At 43.2% G+C, this 17,329-nt stretch overlaps 1 protein-coding gene across 1 annotated transcript in view; it reads left to right on the top strand.

Annotated features, from left to right (window-relative positions):
- Window positions 1–16,292, top strand: part of epha8 (eph receptor A8) — a 102,614-nt gene extending 86,322 nt beyond the window's left edge. The window contains exons 6-20 of the mRNA XM_045691677.1: window positions 4,858–5,013; window positions 5,251–5,411; window positions 5,449–5,656; window positions 5,885–6,009; window positions 6,503–6,665; window positions 7,384–7,480; window positions 8,934–9,001; window positions 9,394–9,519; window positions 11,358–11,543; window positions 11,728–11,789; window positions 12,891–13,100; window positions 13,241–13,390; window positions 13,515–13,705; window positions 14,417–14,575; window positions 14,779–16,292. Of these exons, the coding sequence (XP_045547633.1) occupies window positions 4,858–5,013; window positions 5,251–5,411; window positions 5,449–5,656; window positions 5,885–6,009; window positions 6,503–6,665; window positions 7,384–7,480; window positions 8,934–9,001; window positions 9,394–9,519; window positions 11,358–11,543; window positions 11,728–11,789; window positions 12,891–13,100; window positions 13,241–13,390; window positions 13,515–13,705; window positions 14,417–14,575; window positions 14,779–14,893 (2,177 nt within the window). The 3' untranslated portion in view covers window positions 14,894–16,292. The remainder of the gene's footprint in view (window positions 1–4,857; window positions 5,014–5,250; window positions 5,412–5,448; window positions 5,657–5,884; window positions 6,010–6,502; window positions 6,666–7,383; window positions 7,481–8,933; window positions 9,002–9,393; window positions 9,520–11,357; window positions 11,544–11,727; window positions 11,790–12,890; window positions 13,101–13,240; window positions 13,391–13,514; window positions 13,706–14,416; window positions 14,576–14,778) is intronic.
- The last annotated feature ends 1,037 nt before the right edge of the window (window positions 16,293–17,329 follow it).

Here is a 17,329-nt window from a genome sequence, read left to right as displayed (position 1 = left end):
GTTTGTACAGATGAACGTGGTACCTTCAGGCGTTTGGAAATTGCTCCCAAGGATGAACCAGACTTGTAGAGGTCTACACATTTTTTTTTTAAGGTCTTGGCTGATTGCTTTTGATTTTCCCAAGATGTCAAGCAAAGAGGCACTGAGTTTGAAGGTAGGCCTTGAAATACATCCACAGGTACACCTCCAATTGACTCAAATGATGTCAATTAGCCTATTAGAAGCTTCTAAAGCCATGACATCATTTTCTGAAATTTTCCAAGCTGTTTAAAGGCACATTCAATGTAGTGTTTGTAAACTTCTGGCCCACTGCAATTGTGATACAGTGAATTATAAGTGAAATAATCTGTCTGTAAACAATTGCTGGAAAAATTACTTGTTTCATGCACAAAGTAGATGTCCTAACCGACTTTCCAAAACTATAGTTTGTTAACAAGAAATGTGTGGAGTTGTTGAAAAACAAGTTTTAATGACTCCAACCTAAGTGTATGTAAACTTCCGACTTCAACTGTACATGGTTGTGCTGTACTGCATGCACTCCTGTACTACGCTCACTTTTGAGGCTGTCAAACTGATATACGGGGAGTAGCTGTGTACAATAGATGGATAATAGCTAGACAATGCGACACAGCATCCATTTCACCCTGAATTTCTATTTAGACTGGACTGCTCTGGACTCAGAGACTGTTTATCAAAGACTGTCATGTTGAATGAATATGACTTAATATATAGAATATAAGTTTTTATGCTCAGTAGAGGCAGCTGTGACACGTACATGCTTCTTGTCTTTGTTTCATCTCTCACAGCCCACTTTGTCCTTTTGAATTAAATAAATAATCAAAAACACTTGATTAATTTCCTCTCTGATGCTTCACAGCGAGTCATGAAACAGACTCAAAAGAGGAGACAAAGGCTCCTCTCTCACTTTTTCTCTCTCTCTCCCTCTTATTTTCCTGCTGTGTGCCTCAGGCATTAGTCTACTCTCTCTCCCTACATTGCTTTGAAAGTCTCCTTTTGTTTGTAAGGTATTGAAACTAGCCAGTTTCTCTCTCTCTCTCTCTCTCCGCCTCATCCTCCTCTTGTGCACCTCTCGCTCCTTTCTTTCTGACTGTTCTCACCTCTCTCTTTATATCACTCTCTCGGTCTTCTACCCCTTTCTCTCTCTCTCTTCCTCCTGTTACACCTATTCCATCTCTGTCTCCACTCTGTTCCATCAGACACGGTTGAATGGTGACAGCCATTCAATCGGATAATTAACACCAGTTTAATGCTCATTACCCACCATGCATTGGTCTAGTTTGATTTGTAATTACGAGGCGTTTTCAAAGGAAAACACGTTTAGATCGGTGTAGCACTCTTTTTGTGATGACTTTATCAATGCCATTGATTTAAACCTACTGGGAAAGCAGGAGTTATCGGGTGGGCTATTATCAGTAATTACTGTAGCCTACTCTCCTGGCCTGTGCATCAGATTATGTCTGTACATTTTCTCACTCTTTGAAAATTGTGTTGCCATTTAAAGAAAAAGGTTTCTCTCTTTCCTCCTTTTTCTAAGTTGTTGGTTTTATTGTGTTTCTGTTTATTATACTTAGGACATTTAATTAGCTGGGAAAGTGATTCTACAGATATATTCTGGTCATATTTCAGCCTCTGGGATAAACAAATATTTTCCACTTGGACAATTTCAGATGTGTCATTTCTCTTCAGGGGAATGCAAAGCTCTTGGTGAAATGAAGTCATGCTCTAATGTCAGAGTACTGCTGCCACAATTGCTTCTAACACCAGCGTATAGTATACGTTATTAATGGGCTGTTTTAATAGTGTTGGTTTTGTTTTCCACCCAGAATGCAATTTTACCACCTGCATGTACAGTATATACGGTAATTCTACCTGGTCTAATGTTTATGCCAAAATGATAAAGCATTTAAATATTTAGCCTACTCTCTAATATCAGGACACAGTTACTGTGACAATTTTTAAAATTAAATGATATTGATAAAATTGACAGAGATTCTTTTATTTTTTTTACCTTTATTTAACTAGGAAAGTCAGATAAGAACAAATTCTTATTTGCAATGACGGTCTAGGAACAGTGGGTTAACTGCCTTGTTCAGGGGCAGAACGACAGATTTTTACCTTGTCAGCTCAGGGATTCGATCTAGCAACCTTTCAGTTACTGGCCCAACGCTCTAACCACTAGGCTACCTGCCGCCCCAGTTAAATAAGACACACAATTTATTTTTTACGGTCCAGTCTACCTTCAAATATAATATCTTCAGAATTTGTTTCTGCTGTCGACTGTTATATTAATGTATGAGTGAAATGGTTGTGTTTTAATGAAATGATCACAGCTTCTTTGTCCTTTACTGACCCCCATTGAGGGAAAACAATCCCATCCATCCATTCTCTATCACTCCACAACAATCCATCCATCCCTCCATCCATTCCGCTGTCCACAGTCATTTGGCTCTGAGCAGTACCTAGACAGATTCAGTCATTGAATCAATAAGGCTTATCTAAATTGAAAGCGGGACATCTCATTTGAGACTATGTCTGTATTTAAAATGACTCTCCATTCTATGTAGTGCAATACAGTACTTGTGGCCAGAGCCGTAGAGGGTGTAGTGTATCATTCTAAAGCCTCAAGCATGGGGTCAGATTAGTAACTCAGAGACTGGGACACAGGCCTCATCTAGGAGTTTGGAGTTTGGAGAGATTCACACCAGACACCAGTGGCCCATTTCCACATGACTTTACTGACACAATCATCCATCACTCCTACCAGCATGGCAGTCTTACCTGCTTATTAGTTACCGCTGTTTGGTCCCAGAAGAGAACTCGAAAGCGTGCATGTACATGTGCCTGGCTAAATTGCTTGAGTTTGGCCACACCAGCTTTTGACTAACTCAATGTTGTTTAAAGCTATGTACAGTATGTCAGTAAACACCTTTTGCCAGAAGACCAGGTGGCACTGAAGACTCTCCTCCAGTCCCGTTCCCCCTCAGTCTCCTCAAGTCTGTGATTTGCTTTCCCAACTCCTCTTTCTATACCCTGTTGTTTATTTACCCACTTATACTGAGAATAAATCAAGGTCAGCACACAAAGCCAGCACACAGCCATTAAGATTCATTGTAATGCAAATACTCCTGCATCGGCAGCACTGGGCTGACAGGCTCTGACGTGCCAAACAATACACACACACAATACACACACACACACACACACGCGCACACACACACACACACACACACACACACACACACACACACACACACACACACACACACACACACACACACACACACACACAGTGCGCTGTCTCTAGTCTCTCCATTCTCGTTCTCCCTCTCTTTCTCTTCTCTCTCTCATTTCCTCACTTTATTCAGAGTGCCAGACCAATGTGAGTCAGGTTTGAAAGGTCATCAGGGGTCATCCACACCAGCCCTCCTTTCAATTATCCTTTATGTGTGTGTGTGTTACCAAGTTTATAATTTTACTTGTTGCATTATTTGTGTGTGTGTGTTCTTGGGTGCATGTGCTGTGTGTCATGTGTATAGCATTATCGTTATTGCTAAATGTGTATGCATGTGTGTGTGAGTGCATGTGTGTGTGTGTGTGTTGCTGAGTGTGCTAGCTGGTAAATCTGTCAGAGACTTCAAAGTGTCAGCAGCCTCCCTCCTTGATGAGCGAGCTGTTCCGATGTTTATCCTGACCTGCTTTTCAACTCAGGAGCTTCACAAAAAACATCAAGGGATGGTGGGATTAACGGGATAAAAGGGAGGAGAGAAAGCAGTCTGGGATAAATATTGCAAATAGAAGTAGTTTCTGGTTCCTTGGGGGACACTGACGGTGAAAGAGAGGTGCGATATCAGCCCCTGCCTTTTAATCTGGTTGTGATCCAGACAGTGTGTGTGTCTCTGTATGTGTGTGTGTCTCAATGTGTATGTGCGTGCGTGTGTGTGTGTGTGTGTGTGTGTGTGTGTGTGTGTGTGTGTGTGTGTGTGTGTGTGTGTGTGTGTGTGTGTGTGTGTGTGTGTGTGTAATCCAGATGGTATACACTATCAGTATGCTACTGACACTCTTACATGTCAAGGTTCATTGGAAATTGAAGACGTATTTAGAGACTCATAAATTATGGAAAGGCATAACGAAATATCATCAACAACATTGAGTGCTGAACAATACAACTATACTACTAAAGCTTTGACATTTTGATGTGTAATACACATGTTTTGATCTATATATTCTTTGGAGCCAATGGTCAAAATAAGGTTATAAGAAGGTCATCCTTAACCTATAAGAGACATTTTGCCAAACCTTTTGACATTTTTACTGAGGAGGCAGTTAAGATGAACCCATGATGTTGCCAGATATATTATAAAGTTTCTGTTTCCACAGCTCTATATACCCTGTTTCTGCATTCTAAAGAGAATATATTTATCAGAGGAGCCTGTATTATTCATCAGTGCAGAGTTGAAAGTGAATATGTAGTACGTGTGCTGAATAAGGTTGAAACGTGGTCTAGATTCTAATGTTCCCTACGGGAGTATCAACAGTGCACAGCCTCTTTGGCCCAAATGTGTGTGTGAAAAAGTCTAACTTTCTTCTCCCCCTTCTCTCAAGTCAGTGCTTTTATGCAGGGTTCCAATTACATATTGACTGTTGGGGTTGCTGTAGAAATAGTGTGGTAGACCAAAGCTGATATTTTCAAAGCATATTTTAAAATGGCATATCCTCTCTCTCTCTCTCTCTCTCTCTCTCTCTCTCTCTCTCTCTCTCTTCTCCCCTAATTCCACCCCTCTCCCTCTCTTCTCCCCTTTTTCCACCCCTCTCCCCTCCTCCTCTCTCCCCATGCAGCGTGTGAGGTGGGTTTCTATAAGCCAGTAGCAGGTGATGGGTTGTGTGGGAAGTGTCCTCTACAAAGCCACTCAGAGACCAGAGCTGCCCTTTCCTGCCCCTGTGACTCCAGCCATTACAGAGCCCCCACCGACACCCTTGCTGCACCCTGCACACGTACGTCACACACACACAACACCCCTACATGCTGCATCCTGCACCTATCTCTCTGAATGCCCTGGGTGATTTAGGCATAATTATCTATAAAAACTATTTTAATTTCTGAACGAGAAAATAGAAGCACATCCAACTTTTTCAGGTGATAGGCAAGAAAAAAACATGTGAAAACGTAACTTTCTCTCCTCCCTTCTAATTCTTCTCTTCCCTCTCTTTTTCTATCTCTCCTCTCCTCAGGCCCCCCAACAGCTCCAGTAAACGTGATATCTTCAGTTAACGGGACGTCAGTGAATCTGGAGTGGGGGCGACCGCTGGACTCTGGGGGTCGCAGTGACCTGCTGTACAGTGTGCTCTGTCAGAAGTGTTCTGGGGAGGGGGGGCAGTGTGAGGACTGTACAGCAGGGACGACCAGTGGAGGAGGGGGGATGGGAGGAGGGGGGTGGAGGGACAGTTGACCGTGCCAGTGTGGTCCCGGTGAGGTTCGTTCCCCGGCAGAGCTCTCTGACCGAACCCTGGGTGACTGTTCTAAACCTGGTTGCCCACGCCAACTACACCTTCCGCATCCTAGCGATGAATGCAGTGACTCACCTGAGCAACGAGCCGCCGCCCTTCGCCTCTGTCAACATCACTACGAACCAGGCAGGTAGGGGATACCTTTCTGGATTTATTACATAACATTTTATTCATGAAGGTCAATTTACATAGAAAAGAAATACAGTTTACCTAGAATTAAAAACAACATCTCAACAGCTACAGTAGGTTACATTATCCTGTATGATCTCTATTGGATTGTATTGCTGTTTACATGTCTGTTCTGGTTCTCTATTCATTTATGTGTCTGTGTACTTCCTGTTTCTTGCTTCCTGTTCAGCCCCCTCCCAGGTAATTGCGATTCGTCAAGAGAACGCAAGTCAGAATAGTGTCACTCTGCTGTGGCACGAACCAGACCAGCCCAACGGAGTCATACTGGAGTATGACGTCAAATACTACGAGAAGGTACAGTAGATAAATACTGTGTGTGGGTGGGACTGATCTGGGCTGAAAGGTGAAAGTGACAGTGGCAGTGAGCGTGTGGGTAAGCCTGAAAGCGGAGGGAGACAAACTAATTGCTGTGTTGTTCTGCATGCTCTGACACACAGCTAATGGGGTAAGAGTGATCTGACCAGCACAGGAGGCACACACACCAGACCAGGGCATATGTAAATACCACATCACACCCCACAGCAGAGTGGTCCCTGGAGACAGGGGAGTGTGTGTGTATAGAGTGAAGTAATAGTGTCATGAACACACACATCTAGATAGTTCAGACAGATTAGTGTGGCTGCTGTGTTAATGTCTTCATTTGGCCAAACTCCTGAGGTTACTGCTATGGTGGATGTTAGTCAGAAATGTAAACACAGCTTTGTATAGACAGCCTTTATCACATCTCTCCTGTCCTCCACCCCTTCCTACCCTCCTCTCCTCCTCCCTAACCTCTCTCCTCCACCAGGATAAGGAGCAGCAGAGTTACTCCACCCTGAAAGCCAAGGGGACCACGGCCCGGGTGTCTGGTCTGAAGCCCGGTACCAGGTACATCTTCCAGGTCCGGGCCAGAACCTCGGCAGGCTGCGGACGCTTCAGCCAGAACGTGGAGATCCAGACCGGGAAAGCAAGTAAGATAATCAGAGAAGAGCACCATGGAACAGTGACCATCAATAAAACAACAAAACACTGAGGTTTCAAAACACATTGTTTTCTATGGGTGAAAACGCACCTCACCCAACACCACCTATCTGAGTGATGCACGACCCACCTGGTCCCACCCAGTGGTGCACGACCCACCTGGACCCACCCAGCGATGCACGACCCAGCTGGGCCCACCCAGCGATGCACAAGTACTGTATTTGTACACATTCCTAGTAACTATAGAGAGGCTTGATAGAAGTTTCTGTTGGTAGATATGTGGACTACTGTGTAAACCTGTCAGCCACAGGGGAGTTAGTGTATGTTAACCCAGACAGCACAGCATGCTACTGGTTAAAGAGCCATCATTGTCGGTGGGACCAGGAAGTCTTCAGACAATCCCTTAATGTTATTGATCTGTGCTTTGTGTGAGGGTCACCCCTGTCAGGAAATCTGCTGCTGATCCAAGCCTCAAGCCTCAAAGAGCACAGAACACACACACACACACACACACGCATGCACGCTCACACACACACGTTTCACGTTTTAACACACACACACACACACACACACACACACACACTGTCTTTGTCTCTCTCTCCCTCTCACTTTCTCTCTCTCACACACATTCTCAAAAACACTGTCTCTCTCTCTCTCTCACACACTCTCTCACACTGACACTAACTGGTTGTGTTGTTGTGTGTCCAGTTCCTCTGCGCTACGACACTATGACCATCATCTGGATCTGTATGGTCCTGGTCTCTGGCCTCGTCACCTTCCTGGCCATCGTCATCTGCAGGAAACGGCAAGGCAACCCTTTCTTACACTACACCACTACCCGTGATGTGGACGAGTCCTCTCTGACTCTACGTCATTCACATATGTATGTGGGATTTTTTTTTTACACTACCTCAAGGAGGGTTCAAGTAAATGTTACCATCATCTCCATAGGATTCATTAATAGTAGGGTTAATGTGTATATTAGCATTTTTTTGTTGTTCTTTATCTGCCTGTGATGTTCTATAACCTTATGCATTGAAATCCATATGATCACCTCTAAACCCCATAGGCTCTTATGCTACAGTAACTGTTTCCATGGTGTGTCTGTCTGCAACCTCAGACCCCAACAGCACTGTGATATGTCCATCAAACAGGAAACATATTGAGATAATCTCTCTAACGTTGTTCCACTAATGGTTTTAATTAGTACAGAGGAGTTCTCACTCTAGATTACAGCCTGCGTTTACAGTGGAAAGTCAAGTCATCTCACAGAGTTTCTGCGTAGGAAATGTTCAGACCCAGCTGAGTTTTGTAATTCTAAACCAAGGGGCCAGGGTTCCTGTCTAGAAGCAAGGTTTCCACTGCTCCTACAGTTTTGCTTCAATACTGCAGTTTAACTGACGCCCGCCCCAGAAAGACTGTTTCCATACATGGCCACATAGAGAAGTCAGATTAGAAAATTCCTATTAAGTCACTTTAGTCATCACCTTTGTGCACAAAATATCCATTTAATTATTAACATAATAATTGAGGCAACAAAAAAACATTCATCACTCACAGCCGAAGATACTGTATTAAAATGTTTAATTCATCCAATGTCTGCCATATTTTTGGATGACGTAATGATGTCGCTGCTCCCTGTGCGCACTGAGTGCTAGTGCACATGTGATGTTGGTACGTATAAACAGGACGCAACTCGGATATACAGTAGACGGTCCGTGAATCGGGATATGTGAAAGTGAGTAGATTACCTTGAAAACAACAGGCAGACATTTTGGATACCGTCTCCAGTTCTTATTATCCCTCAGTGTTCTAAACAGTCAGTTTAAATTATAATGGCAATTCATTTTGGTTAAGTAACAATGCAAATGTGTTTTACATATCCCTCTCCTTCAATTCCCTCTTCTGGGGTCTACAACTCTTCCACAAATAATTGATTTAATTGCGTATAACTATTTCCAACTTGTTAACATTTTCAAGCCGAGTTCGTTTGGAGCTGGAAGACAGAAAGAGAGGAAAACAGTGAGACGTGTCTAGACTCTGAACTATTCTGAAGATTTACATGTGAAAAAGGCCTTTTAGAGTGAATTAACTGCTATGACGAGACTGAAGAGTTTTAACATACACCGTGATGCTCTATATAAACCATACAGCAGAGAAGACTTGGAAATACAAAGTAGAAAACAGCATCACAACATATCCCTATCATTGTCCTACCCATAGTGACATTTACATGTTTCTGTGTGTTTGTGATAAAGACACTGTGGCTATAGCAAGGCCTTCCAGGACTCTGATGAGGAGAAGATGCACTACCAGAATGGCCATGGTGCGTTTGTATTATTATTATTAGTCTATTTATTATATTTCCCTTCCTAGTCTTCATTCCAGTGGTAATAATATTCATCCTCAATGTATACAGTTCACTTCCCTTTTGATTCAGATTTGTTCAGGTAGAAATGATCTCTCTCTCTCTCTCTCTCTGAGAGATGCTTGCAAAGCTTATGTGGGTATCCAAGTTCATATTTTTAAATGGCATATTCTCTCTCTCTCTCTCTCTCTCTCTCTCTCTCTCTCTCTCTCTCTCTCTCTCTCTCTCTCTCTCTCTCTCTCTCTCTCTCTCTCTCTCTCTCTCTCTCTCTCTCTCTCTCTCTCTCTCATATGAAGCATATTGTTTCCATCCAGTGGTATGTGACCAGATGCTAATGTTGTTTATTTTAGTGTCATTCCCAGACGCACGTTTCTACATCGACCCACACACCTATGAGGACCCCTGCCAGGCCGTCCATGAGTTCGCCAGAGAAATTGAAGCTTCCAGGATCAAACTGGAGAAAATCATTGGCTCAGGTAAACTGAAAATCATTGGCTGACGTAAATGCTGCGGTGTGCAGCAGAGAGGGATGGCACAGTGGAATCAGAGCGTCGCATGGGGCTATCAATCAAACACACAGGGAATACTAACATCATATTGCCACAGCAGGACATGGCAACACACAGGCGTCATAATCACGTCTGTTAACAATGACCTTTAGAATGGCAGTTGTTGATAAGACACAGAAGAGGAAAGGGAAAGACATGTAATGACATGTTCCGGGACTTTTCAAAGCACAAAGGAGAAATATACCGTACATACACTACCGTTCAAAAGTTTGGGGTCACTTAGAAATGTCCTTGTTTTTGAAAGAAAAGCACATTTTCTGTCCATTAAAATAACATGAAATTTATCCGAAATACAGTGTAGACATTGTTAATGTTGTAAATGACTATTGTAGCTGGAAACGGCAGATTTTTTATGGAATATCTACATAGGCGTACAGAGGCCCATTATCAGCAACCATCACTCCTGTGTTCCAATGGCATGTTGTGTTAGCTAATCCAAGTTTAGCATTTTAAAAGGCTAATTGATCATTAGAAAACCATTTTGCAATTATGTTAGCATAGCTGAAAACTGTTGTGCTGATTTAAAGAAGCAATACAACTGGCCTTCTTTAGACTAGTTGAGTATCTGGAGCATCAGCATTTGTGGGTTCGATTACAGGCTCAAAATGGCCAGAAACAAAGCACTATCTTCTGAAACTTGTCAGTCTATTCTTGTTCTGAGAAATGAAGGCTATTCCATGCGAGAAATTGCCAAGAAACTAAAGATCTCGTTCAATGCTGTGTACTACTCCCCTCACAGAACAGCGCAAACTGGCTCTAACCAGAATAGAAAGAGGAGTGGGAGGCCCCAGTGCACAACTGAGCAAGAGGACAGTTGTCTAGTTTGAGAAACAGACGCCTCACAAGTCCTTGTTCTTTGCAACTCTGCCTAGAACCATCCTGGAGTCGCCTCTTCACTGTTGACGTTGAGACTGGTGTTTTGCGGATGCTATTTAATGAAGCTGCCAGTTGAGGGCTTGTGAGGCGTCTGTTTCTCAAACTAGACACTCTAATGTACTTTTCCTCTTGCTCAGTTGTGCACCGGGCCTCCCACTCCTCTTTCTATTCTGGTTAGCACCAGTTTGCACTGTTCTGTGAAAAGAGTAGTACACAGCGTTGAACGAGATCTTCAGTTTCTTGGCAATTTCTTGCATGGAATAGCTTTCATTTCTCAGAAAAAGTATAGACTGATGAATTTCAGAAGAAAGTTCTTTGTTTCTGGCCATTTTGAGCCTGTAATCAAACCCACAAATGCTGGTGCTCCAGATATTCAACTAGTCTAAAGAAGTCCAGTTTTGTTGCTTCTTTAATCAGTACAACAGTTTTCAGCTGTGCTAACATAATTGCAAAAAGGGTTTTCTAATGATCAATTAGCCTTTTAAAATGCTAAACTTGGATTAGCTAACACAACGTGCCATTGGAACACAGGAGTGATGGTTGCTGATAATGGGCCTCTGTACGCCTATGTAGATATTCCATAAAAAATCTGCCGTTTCCAGCTACAACAGTCATTTACAACATTAACAACGTCTACACTGTATTTCTGATAAATGTTATGTCATTTTAATGGACAAAAAAAAATGCTTTTCATTAAAAAACAAGGACATTTCTTGGTGACCCAAAACTTTTGAACGGTAGTGTATATTTTTTTGTTTTTGTTTGAATACATTTTTCAATCAATGTATACATCAGTCTATAGTCTTGTCAGGGAGGCATATACTATATATCAACCTGAACTGTGTGTGTGTGCTTGTGTGTGTCTCCAGGTGAGTTTGGGGAGGTGTGTTACGGGCGGATGCGTCTCCCAGGGAAGAGAGACATCCCGGTGGCTCTGAAGACGCTGAAGGCAGGATACAGTGACAAGCAGAGGAGAGAATTTCTGGCGGAGGCATCAATCATGGCCCAGTTTGACCACCCTAACATCATCCACCTGGAGGGAGTGGTAACACGCAGTAAGATTCCATTTGTTTTGATTTGATTCAACTCCATTTTCAGTTTGGTGCAATTACATTTATTTTCAGCTAAATTAAATTAAATGCAATAAGTAAGTTACTCCTGTTTAGTTACTGTGGAATAATGCTTCCTGCCTCACTCCCTCCCCCACACTCCCTTACTCCCATCCCTCCATTCATCCAGGTAAACCAGTCATGATCATCACTGAGTACATGGAGAATGGATCTCTGGACTCTTTCCTGAGGGTTTGTTGCTTTTATGTTTTTATATATACTGAAAAAAAATGTAAACGCAACATGTAAAGTGTTGGTCCCATGTCTCATGAGCTGAAATAAAAGATCCCCAAAATGTTCCTTACGCACAAAAAGCTTATTTCTCTAAAATGTTGCCAAACGTGTATTTACATACCTGTTAGTGAACATTTCTCCTTTGCTAAGATAATCAATTCACCTGACAGGGGTGGCATATCAAGAAGCTGATTAAATAGCATGGTCATTACACAGGTGCACCTTGTGCTGGGGACAATAAAAGGCCACTCTAAAATGTGCAGTTTTGTCACACAACACAATGCCACAGAGGTCTCAAGTTGGCATGCAATTGGCATGCTGACTGCAGGAAGGTCCACCAGAGCTGTTACCAGAGAATTGAATGTTAATTTCTCTACCATAAGCCGCCTACAACATTGTTTTAGAGAATTTGGCAGTACGTCCCACCGGCCTCACAATCGCAGACCATGTATGTGGCGTCGTGTGGGCAAGAGGATTTCTGATGTCAATGTTGTGAACAGAGTGCCCCATGTGGTGGTGGAATTATGGTATGGGCAGGCATAAACTACGGACAACGAACACAATTGCATTTTATCGATTTGAATGCACAAAAATACCGTGACAAAATCCTGAGGCCCTTTTTTTTAAGGTATCTGTGACCAACAGATGCATATCTGTATTCCCAGTCATGTGAAATCCATAGATTAAGGCCTAATTAATTCATTTCAATTGACGGATTTCCTCAAATGAGCTGTAACTCAGTAAAATCTTTGAAATTGTTTCATGTTGCGTTTATATTTTTGTTCAGTATATTTTCCTGTGAAGCACATTGCGTTGCATTCCATGTCTGAAATGTGCTGTATACATAAAACAACGCTTTATATGGATTTCATCTCTTTTTCACATAGTTTCCCTCTTTCTATCAGATTCCCTCACTTACTTTCTCTTGTGAACACATTTGAAAATTGTTTTTGAAAGACTTGACATCAGAGATCTCAATCCATATGCCTGTAACGAATACTACAATATCTCTCTACATCTCAACCCCGTCCTTCTCCTCTCTCCCCTTCCTCCTCTCAGAGACATGATGGTCAGTTCACTATAATCCAGTTGGTGGGCGTGCTGCGTGGCATCGCTGCGGGTATGACCTACCTGGCAGACCTGGGCTACATCCACCGCGACCTGGCAGCTCGTAACATCCTGGTCAACAGCAACTTGGTGTGTAAGGTGTCTGACTTCGGCCTGTCTAGAGTCCTGGAGGACGATCCCGATGCAGCATACACCACCAGCGTGAGTTCACACTCTCATGATAACTACAGTCTAAAACTCTAATATGCACTGTTGTAGCCCTAGTTCTCTAGTTCAGGTTCTGTTTTCTATTCCGTGGTGAAATGCCAGTGTCGGCTCTAGTGTGGTGCTGTTCCCTTCAGGGTGGTAAGATTCCGATCCGCTGGACAGCGCCGGAGGCCATCGCCTACAGGAAGTTCTCCTCATCCAGTGACGTGTGGAGCTACGGCGTGGTCATGTGGGAGGTGATGTCATATGGGGAGAGGCCATACTGGAACCTCACCAACCGAGATGTGAGTGGAATGGACACACACACACACACAAAAAAACACATGTACTGTATGTGTGTGTAATGATATCTGCATATCTGTGTGTGTGTGTGTGTGTGTGTGTGTGTGTGTGTGTGTGTGTGTGTAGGTGATAAAATCAGTAGAGGAGGGCTACAGGCTGCCTGCTCCAATGAGCTGTCCAGGTGCTCTACACACTCTCATGCTGGACTGCTGGCAGAAGGACCGGAACGAGAGGCCTCGCTTCTGCCAGATTGTTACGGTTCTAGACAAGCTTATCCGGAACCCGGAGAACCTTAAGTCCATGGACACGCTGTGCAGGTGAGCAGGCTGCTAGGCCACCATCGCCTGGGCAATACAGATTGCTTGGGAGCCATTGTCTGGACAATGGGCTGCAAATCCACTCTCAGCTCATCTGTCAAACATAAGCTGTGGGATAAAGTTACAGCCCAAAGTTTCCCCCAAACTTCCCCGGCTGACGCGAGGGAGACGGGTTGCCTTAGGGGAGCAAGGAACGGCCGTGTTCGTTTTCCAATAAGCTCATCTCTGATTGACGCGCTCTCTGTTAAATAAGAGCCTGTGATATTGACATTGATCGTTTGGGAATCAGAGAGCAGAGAGAACAGCGGCTGAAGCTAGAGTTGGACCCGTGTTAAATCGCTCCGTTCAGATCCCGGGTCCCGGATCCCTGGTGCATGTCAGGAGGAAGAAGGGGAGATGGAGGAATGAGGAGGGAAGGGGGGGTGTTAAGGATTTCTCCCTGTATTAATCTAGCCAAACCAGCCATCCTGCAATCAGAGCAGCCACCTCTTCTCTATCATTTTAACTGCTATTGATTTTCTGCCTTAGCTGCTATTGCATTTCAAGACCTTTTTTCATCTCTCTTTCCTCATGCCTCCGCTCTCCCTTTTCTCTGTCTTTTTCCTATCACCTTTTCTTTCTCCTCTCTCTCTCACTTTTTATTTTTTTCTCCATTTTGTCTCTCGCTCTCTCGCGCCCTCTTTTCTCTCTGTCTCGCTCTCTATCCCCCAGGTTAGGCACACCTCCCATGATGGACAGAAGTATTCCAGACTTCAGCAGCTGTAGTTCTGTGGATGAGTGGCTGGATACCATCAAGATGGGCCGATACAAGGACCACTTTGCTGTAGGAGGCTACCAGACCTTGGGCCACGTCATAAGCATGAACCAAGGGTAAGGGGCCAGGCCACAGCTCCACGCTGACACCACACTACAGTCCTACTCTCACAACATCACACTCTTATCACATTATCCAAATGTCATTGGATGCAGTTGCCATAAAGTGCTTAACAGTAACTTGGTCTATCATATCTAATGTGTGTTAATGCATGTGATCACTGATGTGTGTGACTTTGTTCCATCTCTGTGTCCTACAGGGATATACACAGGCTGGGGGTGACACTGATGGGCCACCAGAAGAAGATCATGACCAGTGTACAGCTGATGCGTGTTCAGGTGCTCAACAGGAGTGTGCCCTCAGTGCACGTGTAACTTCTGCCTCCAGGCTTCTCCAGCCTGCCGAATGTCAAATGTAGCCCCAGGCTTCTGAGGCCTAGTTGAACTTCATGGGAATAGATCTACGACTACTATAAGAGTGTCTGGGTGAAATTTTGGTGAACTTTTCAAGACTTCTTCTTTGAGAGATTGAAACTTCCAGAGGACAGATATGAAGGGACTCGAGTACAGTAGCCTATCAAGTCCATGGGACATTTTCATCTTTGTTTTTCCTATTCACATATGTTTTGTGAGTTCTGTGTCTTGTTTGTAAAAATGGATGGACTGCCTTAATCTCCACAGACAATTTTAATTTTGTTGTATACAAAGAGAGATTTTATGAATATGAATTTATTAGAAGAATACGTTATAATGGATCTGAGTGATAGCCTAGCATACAGTAAGAGAGAGACTGACAGGGGCTGGAGCATTCAGCTGTGTCCCCAAGCACACAGCTTCTCTTATGGTTCCCCTGAGAACTGGTCCCCGACCCCAAAACTGACATGGCACAAGAAGACCCTGCACCTGACAATGGACAAACAGCAAAAAAACCAGAAGTCCCAAGTCTCCTCCATCGAGGAGGAGACCAGTTTCAACAAGAGAGACAAACTCACACAGTAAACCTTTGAATGACCATGGGAGAGAAGCATCGTGTTCTCTCCCTGTTACAGCTGCATAGCGCACAACTACTGTAGAGAAGATGTATGGATGATGACTTAATGTGATGTGTCACTGTTTTGACTCTGTGGTGGTTAGAAGGGGGAAACTAAGAATAGCAAAAGTTCTGTATGTGGAATGTTTTTATCTAAATACCCTGAAAACAATATAATTGATGGTCCTAGTTTCTCTGTGCAATCAAGAGAATGCTTTTCTTGTGCACCTCTGTAGGACTTTAATAGGTGGTTGTGTCTCTTTTTATGAGAGAAGAACCTCATATTCCCTGAATATGCATTGCATAACTATGGTGTCATTTTAATAATGTTTCCGGATCTTTCTCGAGATGCTTTAAAAAAATATATTGAAATTCCGTATTTTATAAAAATATGTTTTATTAGATTAATTAATTGACAAACATCCTTCAGTTCATCTATACCATTACATACCTACAGTCACAGCAATACAACTGGATTTACTCACCTCTGTCTGAAATTAGGTCTATTTGCTGTCAAACTAAATTCAAAAGACACAGGTTTTTGGAAAGATTGATGGATCATCCTTGTTTCTAATGTTGAATCATAAAATGTGCAAATAGTCCATGACGACACAATAAAGAAAAACAATTGTGTGTGTGTGTGTGACTGAAACAGCGATACACTTCTGTATGCATAGCTCAATGCTGATAGAGTCCACTACCATGACTGATCTGGGAATGAATAAAACGGGTTTAACACAACAACTGACCTGTCTCGCCTGGGATATTGCAGGATTTTACACAACACCATGACTAATCTAGGAATTAATAGAATTGATTTAACACAACAGGGTTGGGGTTACGGTAATGGATAGGGTTAGGGTATATCCACAATGTAGACATGAAGCGGTTAGGCCAAGATTAAATCCGAGCATGGGTTATTGCAGCTTTTAAAGGCAATTTCCAATTGATCTGACATATGCAGCGTTTACCGTGAAAGGGATCTCCCCAACATTGCCTTTAAAAGCTGCAATGCATATAACCCGCGATCGTATTGAATCACGGCCTTAGGGTTAGGGTAATGAATAGGGTTAGGGTTACAGTAATGGCTAGGGTTAGGGTTGAAGTTACACCTTCCATCCCTGGATTGAGGTACGTTTAAAACCATTTCACTTGAACCTAGGGCTAGGGTAAATGTCAACATTGACTCTAATTAGAGGTCTGGCATATCTTAGGGCTCGATTCAATACCTATCACCAAAGTTCCGCCTTATAGCGTGGTAGAAATAAGAAAGGTAATGTTCCCACAATGGCGGAGACTGCATTCACTTTACACGCTGCGTAGATCGGCTCTATCAGAAATTACCTTTACATTTCAATTGCGCTACAGTATAATTTGGAACTTCTGCGATACGGATTGAATCGAGCCCCTACACTGTGGCAAAATCACAACATTGTGGTTCTAAATGCTTTGATCTGACTGGGACTGCTGGAACAAAACTCTGCCTGTTTGCAGGTCGGAAACAATACTGCTTGACTTGTTGTTGCTTAGTGTGTCTGTGCTTCCCTTTGCCCTTAAACTTAATTTCAACCACAGAAAATAAAAAAAATCAGTGTTGAATCTTGGTCAGGGTGTCTGAGTAATTGTCCTCTCGTTTACCTTCGGGAGAGCTGTATGGAGCTAATCCTCTCCTTGGTGAAACGAGACTGAACAGAACACTATTAATCTCATTAATACGGCCGTGTGCTTTGTTACCATGGAGTCCCACGCCCAATTATCAGTCGCTGACCCATCCCCATGAC

Source organism: Salmo salar, chromosome ssa12, assembly GCF_905237065.1.
Source record: "Salmo salar chromosome ssa12, Ssal_v3.1, whole genome shotgun sequence".
Lineage (NCBI taxonomy): Eukaryota > Metazoa > Chordata > Actinopteri > Salmoniformes > Salmonidae > Salmo > Salmo salar.
This window is presented reverse-complemented; position numbering and strand designations above follow the sequence as displayed.